Source organism: Petaurus breviceps, unplaced genomic scaffold, assembly GCF_028583685.1.
Source record: "Petaurus breviceps papuanus isolate PSGF00001 unplaced genomic scaffold, PetGlider_PUasm1.0 187, whole genome shotgun sequence".
In the NCBI taxonomy this organism is placed as follows: domain Eukaryota; kingdom Metazoa; phylum Chordata; class Mammalia; order Diprotodontia; family Petauridae; genus Petaurus; species Petaurus breviceps.
The window spans coordinates 12,437,130-12,445,018 of record NW_027185799.1 but is presented as its reverse complement, the minus strand read 5'-3'; the positions used below and the strand labels follow the sequence as shown (position 1 = coordinate 12,445,018).

General features: G+C 33.1%; 1 protein-coding gene across 1 annotated transcript in view; it reads left to right on the top strand.

The window, feature by feature from the left end:
* CNTLN (centlein) overlaps positions 1-7,889 on the top strand; it is a 492,075-nt gene that overhangs the window by 326,502 nt on the left and 157,684 nt on the right. The window contains exons 18-19 of the mRNA XM_069090553.1: positions 1,529-1,619; positions 1,704-1,909. Coding sequence (XP_068946654.1) covers positions 1,529-1,619; positions 1,704-1,909 — 297 coding nt within the window. The remainder of the gene's footprint in view (positions 1-1,528; positions 1,620-1,703; positions 1,910-7,889) is intronic.

Here is a 7,889-nt window from a genome sequence, read left to right as displayed (position 1 = left end):
AGAAAGAAAGAAAGAAAGAAAGAAAGAAAGAAAGAAAGAAAGAAAGAGAAATAAAAACAATCCACAGAAAACCAGCTTTATGACTTTATATTAACACTTTATATTTAATTGTTCATTTTGTTTATCCACTATCTATAAAGTGCACAACCCATTTTCACAGTGAGAGTTTATGGCAACATTCTTTACTTTATGCTATTCAATGGGACTGAATAAATTACAGGGTAATGTGGCAGTTATTTTAGACTAGACAGTGCTTTTTTCTTTGCTAAGAACTTATCTTAAAAATAAGTGACACATTTTAAAGTTTTAAAGTACTATTTTCCTCTTAATGACTACCAAGAAATGCCTTTTTAATGACAATATTTCTTCAAAAATGCCATCTAAACTAAAATACTTTACTCATTAATTTGTTCCAGATTTGAGATCTTCAGAGAATTTCTAACTTATGAGGAAGTATTTTTTTTACATCGAATTAATTTTTATGTTAAAGCAAAAAAAAATTAAGCAGCTAAACAAAATTTTTGTCATTAAAAAAATCCCACCACAGTAATAATCATTCCTGTTTTTAAGTTTTAAAACATGTTAACAATTCTGTATATCTATGTCTTTTCAAATTATTTTTTTGGAAAGCAATATTTGTTATTGAAGAGCAGTTTTGGAAAGTGGGCCAATACAGTTTTGTTTTATTTAATCTTAGTACACTATCATCAAGGATGTCTGGAGAAAAGTACAGTCCTTGAGGGACAGTAATTCATTTACCTACACACATTACTTTATCTTTTAATCTGGGTGCAACAGAGAGTAGTGGTTGAATTGCTTTCTTAATTTCCTTATTATTATTTTCCTCTTCTGTGCTGACTAAAATTTCAAGAACCTATTATTTTCATAATTCATATGAGTTCTCTTTCCTTGCATCTTGCATAGACATCTGAAAACCTCATACTACCACTTGAAGACAATTCTTGATTATCCCTGACATTAAAGTGCAAGAGTATCATGATTAATTGAAATGCATGGATTATCTTTAAAAAATCAGTTCAGTTAATAGTTTCAATCTCTTTCTTCTGCCATGACTGGTAACTAAATAGAATAATTTAAGTTTCGTTTCCTCTATTTACCCAGGTCCACTGCCAACATTATAGTGAAATATAAAAGGAATGGTCAGGCAGGATTGAAAAGAGGAGTAAAGTACTTATGTACCCAGAATAAAAATAATTAAAGTCTCACAATATGTTTTAGTTTAATACTTGTCTTGTTTGATCCTCCTTTTCTTTAGAAGGCCTTAAAGTTCAATTCTGGCGAGTTGACTTAACCTACTGCCTGCAAGTTGAAATTCTAGTTCTAACCAATCAGTTGTGATTTGGGGGCAAGAACAAAATAAAATCTTGCTCATTTGTTTTTCATATTTATTTGATATGAATTTTATTTGCTCTTCATATGTTTTAAGTAAGTAAAATTATTGTTTTATTTTATTTAACTAGAATTTTTAAATACTAATCTAATTGGTATGAGGCTTTTTAAAATTCAGGATATCAATAATAAGGATTATAGAAGATCCTCTTCACAGAAGAAGAAAATTAGTGCTCTGAGATGTGCATATGCCCCAGCCACTATTAAAGGTGAGAATGTATTGAAATTGCATAACTGTCATTTTAAATTTTACAAAAGACTAAAAACCATCATTTACCGTGTTGTTTGTTTAGTTAAAAAAGGGAATGAGAACAATGTAAATGTCACGAAATCAGTATTACATGAACGACTTGCAATGCAGCAGCAAATCAATATGCTACAGGATTTGAAAAAGTGTACTGAAGCTTCCATTAAGGAATTAAAAGAAGCAAATGAAAAGCTTACACAACAACAACAAATAACTGATCAAAAACTTCAGACCACCAAACAAACCATAAAGGTAAAGATAACTTTAGTAATAAGTAGTGTCATAAGATTTTGACAAAACTGTTTATTTTATTTACAATATTGTTTAGCTCACATTTATGCAATTTACACATGTATAACTCTATTATTCAATAAGTAAATGTACTATTAGTTTTATTAAATAAATGAATGGACTCAAGGAAGTTGCAGGGGGAATAGATAGGTACTAATTAAAAAGATAATATGATTCTATTAGTTTTGAGTTTCATATTCTATTTTACATTTTTATTTTTTGGTACTCTTCCATAGTGGTTTTGGTCTTTATTATGTGTTACATTTTAGTTTATGAGTTAATGTACTGACATTATATTCAACTTTTATATGAAACTAGTAATTTGAATCACCTTTCCAATTTTGTGTAACTTTTTCCTTTTCATATACTCTGCAGTCTACCCTAACACACAACACTCCATCTTCCATCTCTGTGCTTTTTTACAGTCTGTCTATCATTCCTGAAATACTCTTCATTCTCACATCTCTCTGCCTCTTAGAATTCCTGACTTGCTTCAAGACTCAGGTCCAACCACCCCTTCATTGTCCCCTTCCCTGTCCTCAGCTGCTGAAGATTTCACCTCCATGTTTACTTTATATAGACTTATATACATCCTGTTTCCACCATTACAACTTGTCTTTGAGGTCAGGGACTGGGCGTATTCTTATTTTTGTTGTTGTTTCTTACAAATTAATTTGTTTTTAGTTTTCAACATTTACTTCCATAAATTTTAAATTTTCTCCACCTCCTTCTCCTTCTCCCCAAGACAGTGTGCAATCTGATGTAGTCTCTACATATACATTCTTATTAAATGTATTTTTACATCAGTCATGTTGTATAGAAAAATTAGAATGGATGGGAGTAACCATGAGAAAGAAAACAAAACAAAACAAAAATCTGCATTCAGACTCCATATTTCTTTCTCTGGATGTGGATGGCATTTTCCATTATGAGTCTTTTGGGGTCAGCTAGGTGATGCAGTAAATAAAGCACCGGCCCTGGAGTCAGGAGGAGCTGAGTTCAAATCCGGCCTCAGACACTTAACACTCACTAGCTGTGTGACCTTGGGCAAGTCACTTAACCCCTTTTGCCCTGGAGTTGTTTTTAGGTCCTTGCATTGCTGAAAAGAACTAAGTCTGTCAAGGTCAGTCATTGCACTATGTGGCTGTTACTGTGTACAATGTTCTCCTGGTTCTGCTTACTTCACTCAGCATCAGTTCATATGTCTTTCCAGGTTTTTCTAAAGTCTGCCTGCCCATCATTTCTTATAGTACAATAGTATCTCATTATATTCATATGCCACAACTTGTTCAGCCATTTTCCAATTAATGGGCATCCCTTTAATTTCCCATTATTGGCCACCACAAAAAGAGCTGCTATAAATATTTTTGTACATGTGGATCTTTTTCCCCCATTTTTGTGATCTCTTTGGGATATAGCCTTATAAGTGGTATTGCTGGATCAAAGGATATGCACATTTTTTTGAGCATAGTTCCAAATTGCTCTCCAGAACGGCTGGATCAGTTCACAACTCCACCAACAATCAGTTAGTGTTCCAATTTTTCCACATCTTCTTCAGCATTTATTATTTTCCTTTTTTTGTCATGTTAGCCAATCTGATAGGTTTGATGTGATACCTAAAAGTTGTTTTGATTTGCATTTCTCTAATCAATAGTGATTTAGAGCATTTTTTATATGACTGTAGATAACTTTAATTTCTTCCTCTGAAAATTACCTGTTCATATCCTTTGACCATTTATCAATTGGGGAATGACTGGTATTCTTATAAATTTGACTCATATCTCTATATATTTTAGAAATGAAGCCTTTATCAGAGACAATGTCTCTAAAATTTTCCCCCAATTTTCTGCTTCCTTTCTAATCTTGGCTACATTGGCTTTATTTGTGCAAAACATTTTCAATTTACTGTAATTTGGACTTTATTTTGGTATGTGGTATAAGATATTGGTCTATGCCCAGTTTCTGCCATACTGTATTCCAGTTTTCCCAGCAGTTTTTGTCAAATAGTGAGTTCTTATCCTAGAAGCTGGGGTCTCTGGGTTTATCAAACAACAGATTACTATAGTCATTGATTACTGTGTCTTGTATACCTAATCTATTCCACTGATCCACCACTCTGTTTCTTAGCCAGTACCAAGTACTTTGATGACTCCTTTATAATACAGTTAAGATCTGGTATGACTAGGCCACTTTCCTAACATTTCTTTTCATTAATTCCCTGGACCTTTTGTTCTTCCAGATGAATTTTGTTATTATTTTTTCTAGCTCTATAAAATAATTTTTGGTAGTTTGATTGGTTTGGCACTGAATAAGTATATTAATTTAGGTAGAATTGCCATTTTTATTATATTAGCTCGGCCTATCCATGAGTGATGTTTTTCCAGTTATTTAGATTTGACTTTATTTGTGTGAAAAGCATTTTATAATTGTGTTCATGTAGTTCCTGGTAGTGTTTCTGCAGGTAGACTTCCAAATATTTTATAATGTATACAGTATCTTTAAGTGGAATTTCTTTTTCTATGTCTTGCTATTTGGCTTTGTTAGTAATATATAGAAATGTAGCAATGTCAGGCAACCCAGTAAGTACTTAAGAAATACTTGTTGATTAATTGATCTATTCAATTGAATTGATCCTTGTGCATATTTTAATTCAGTCACAAAACAATTTAAGATTTTTTTAAAGGAAAAAACATTCCTATTAAATACTCAGGGAAAGACACAGGGAAATTCTTATTTTATGTTAAAACAAACAGTAATTTTATTTTACTCTATTGTCCAGTATTTTGTTTATTATGACCGGGAAAAGCATGATTAACAAATCTCTTAATTTCTTAGGATTAGTCTAAGACTAGCAGTGTCTGTTCCCTAGTTCTGTCCCGGGTTTAATACTGTACCTTACCTGTACCCAGATCTCAAGCTGTTTTTGGAAGGTTAAGGACAGCCCAACGTGGCCAGATGACCCACTGGCAGTAAGAAGGCTGGTCCCATTTTTGAAGTCTGGAGAAGAGTACAGGACAGGATCAAGTCCTATGCTAGTATTTAGATGAGATGGTTAAAGTTGCAGCCTCTAGGTGTTCCCAGCTTAGTTGTATAAGTCAGGGGTGCTTGATTCCACTGGAGGTTTAAAGATTGTCAAATTTGGCTTCAAAACCTCTGATCTGATGACAATCTTTCTTTATTTTTACTTAACGCCACAAGTCATTGGGTCTTGCTTTCTTAAAACAAATGAAAAGTTTTATAAAATTAGATGACTATTAGAAACATACACACAACAGAATATAATACAAAATAGATGACTTACAAGAAGCTTGGGTTTTGAATAAAAGAGCAGTTTTTTCCATCCCAGCTGGAACAGAAGTACATTTTATTTGGAAAATGAAAAGTGGCAGACAGGTTACTTGCCTTGGACCTACTTACAACTTGATTCACTGTGAACAAAAAACGATAAAACAGTAGTGCATGGCTTTCAGATTGGTGGCAGCCATTAGGCAGGCTAAATGTAAGCCAGGATCGGGGCTTACAAATATATCCAGCAGCTGTGGAGGAAGAAGCAGTAGGATGTCATGCAATTGCTCCTGCACATGTGCTGCTGGCACTACTGCCAGCTATCTGCCCTGTGCTGAGGCCCACTGGCACACCAGACCCAACAAAGCTTGCAGACTAGTCTACCAAGGCCAAGCAAGATTATGTCATCTACTGTATTCATGTTCGTCAGAGTGGGTGAAAGCATTGCATTCCCAAGGGTCTAACATATGGTAAACCTATGCATCATGATGTCAATCAGCTGAAGTTTACCAGGAGCTTTCAGTCTGTAGCAGAAGGATATGCTGGTTGCCACTGAGGAGCCTTAAGAGTCTTGAACTCCTACTGGGTGGTTGAAGATTCAACCTACAAATTCTTTGATAGTATTTTTATTGAATCATTCCATAAAATTATCAGATGAAACCTGGACTCAATGTATCACCAAGCCAGTGCCCAAACAGGGAGAAATGTTTGAGCTTACATCAGCTTTCTGGAAGAGCTAGGTTCTTGGAAAGGGTCACAAATTTAACTGTACCATTGGAGGATTTCTTCATGCTACTTGTAGAAGGTGCAGTACTCTCCAACTTCATTGGTAGAACTAATTGGTGCACATTAACATTAACTTGTAAATGTGTATGTTTAATAAACATTTAAGATGAAAAAGAATACTATAGAATTAAACTAAATGTCTGATGTGTGTACATTTTTTTCCTTCTCAGTAACCAATTCTAATTCCCTTTCTTACAACTAATTACTCTTGAGGTGCTGTACTAGTACTGCCAAGTGGGAAATCCACATTTTAAATAAAGGTTTTTCACCCACCAAGTGAAAATTAAAGGAGGTAAAAAAAAACTTCTCCTGCAGGGTTCATCTCCATTTTAGAGAGCATAGTGGTTCACTTGAGCAGATGACTTGTAATCCACATTCTTCTCTGAATAAAGGGAGGAAAGCTATCCCAAGTGACTTAGGTCAGTCATTGCAAACCTCAAGTTGTTACAAAGTAAATGCCATACTTATGCTGTTGTGCAATAAGTGGTCTTAAATTTCTACTAAAATCTCCATTGGGCTAGTTATTTTTCCTGGGTATAGAAATATATGAGAAATATTGAAGGGAGGAAAAACTACCTTTGAAAATGATATTGCAATATTTTCACTTTAAAAATTACTACAAAACTAATTCAAAATATTTCACCAATTATGAGACAGCCAGATATGTATGACTTGTAATTGACTAAAATTATATTTCTTTATAATATTCTATCTGCTTGAATAATGTAGTAAAATTCTTTAACCATTGTTTTTTCTCCTGACAAAGTAGCTTTTTAAGGAACTTGAAACTATGCTAGTTTTAGGTACAACAGATGTATTCTTCAGTCAGTATTTTATTATAATCTTTGAGGCCCGTAACATTAAAAATATATCCCAGGATAAAACATTACAGATATTGATTTGTCAATATATTTTGTAGCTCATTGAACCTGAGAATTTGGGGTATCTTTTGATCTCAATAAAACTTTTTATCAAAGAAACATAGAATTTGTTGTGAGAATTTGGGGATATGGAGTTTAATTCCACGATTCTCTTTTTTGCCTCTTGAATTTACTAATAGTAATTCACAGGTAATTTTGTCCAGTCAAGTGTCTATCTTTTAGTGCTAGAATAATTGTCCTCTTAAGACATAATAATATTAAGGTTATTCGCCACTATTAAATCAAGTTTCTGCCTATCAGCCAGTTAAGAAGCTTTTCACTCAATTTTTTAGTTAAATAGTTATTTAATACTGATACCAGTCCTTTAAAGTACCATACAGAATATAATTTAAAAATTTCTTAAAATTCAAGAAAGCTTTTATTTTAGGAATATTAGCTTTTCATGTCATTTCAGTTAAATAGCATCATGGTGACAATACTTTTTCAGAGCTTTCTTTGGGACTTTTGATATTAGTTATATTTGAACAACAAAACTTGCTTAAAAAAGTTAAGCATTTTTAAACTTTAGAAATAAGTTCTTATGGTTTTAGACAAAAATGCCATACAATCATACTAAAATTCTTCTCAGATGAATTCTTTGGGTTTGGGTTTCTGTATTTAAAAAAAGTGCTGCAAAGGCTGAGTGATTTATGAAGCATCATTGGCAACCTGGAATAGAACAGAACCTAGTTTATAGGCACAAAATGATAAATTCAGAACAAGACAGATAGATAACTTGTTTTGTGATTTTCCAAAGCAAATACCATAAATTTTCTTTAAAAAGCAAAATACACTATCATATTTGTCCTTTTATCTGACTTCATGACTTGCAATTAGCAATATTTTTAGCTAGTGAGAATATTTTTAGGCAGAGAGAAAGGGGTAAAAGGGAAGCTTTCATGGGGTGCTACATAGTAGACAGGTGGCATGCCTTACCTGTTATACATCCT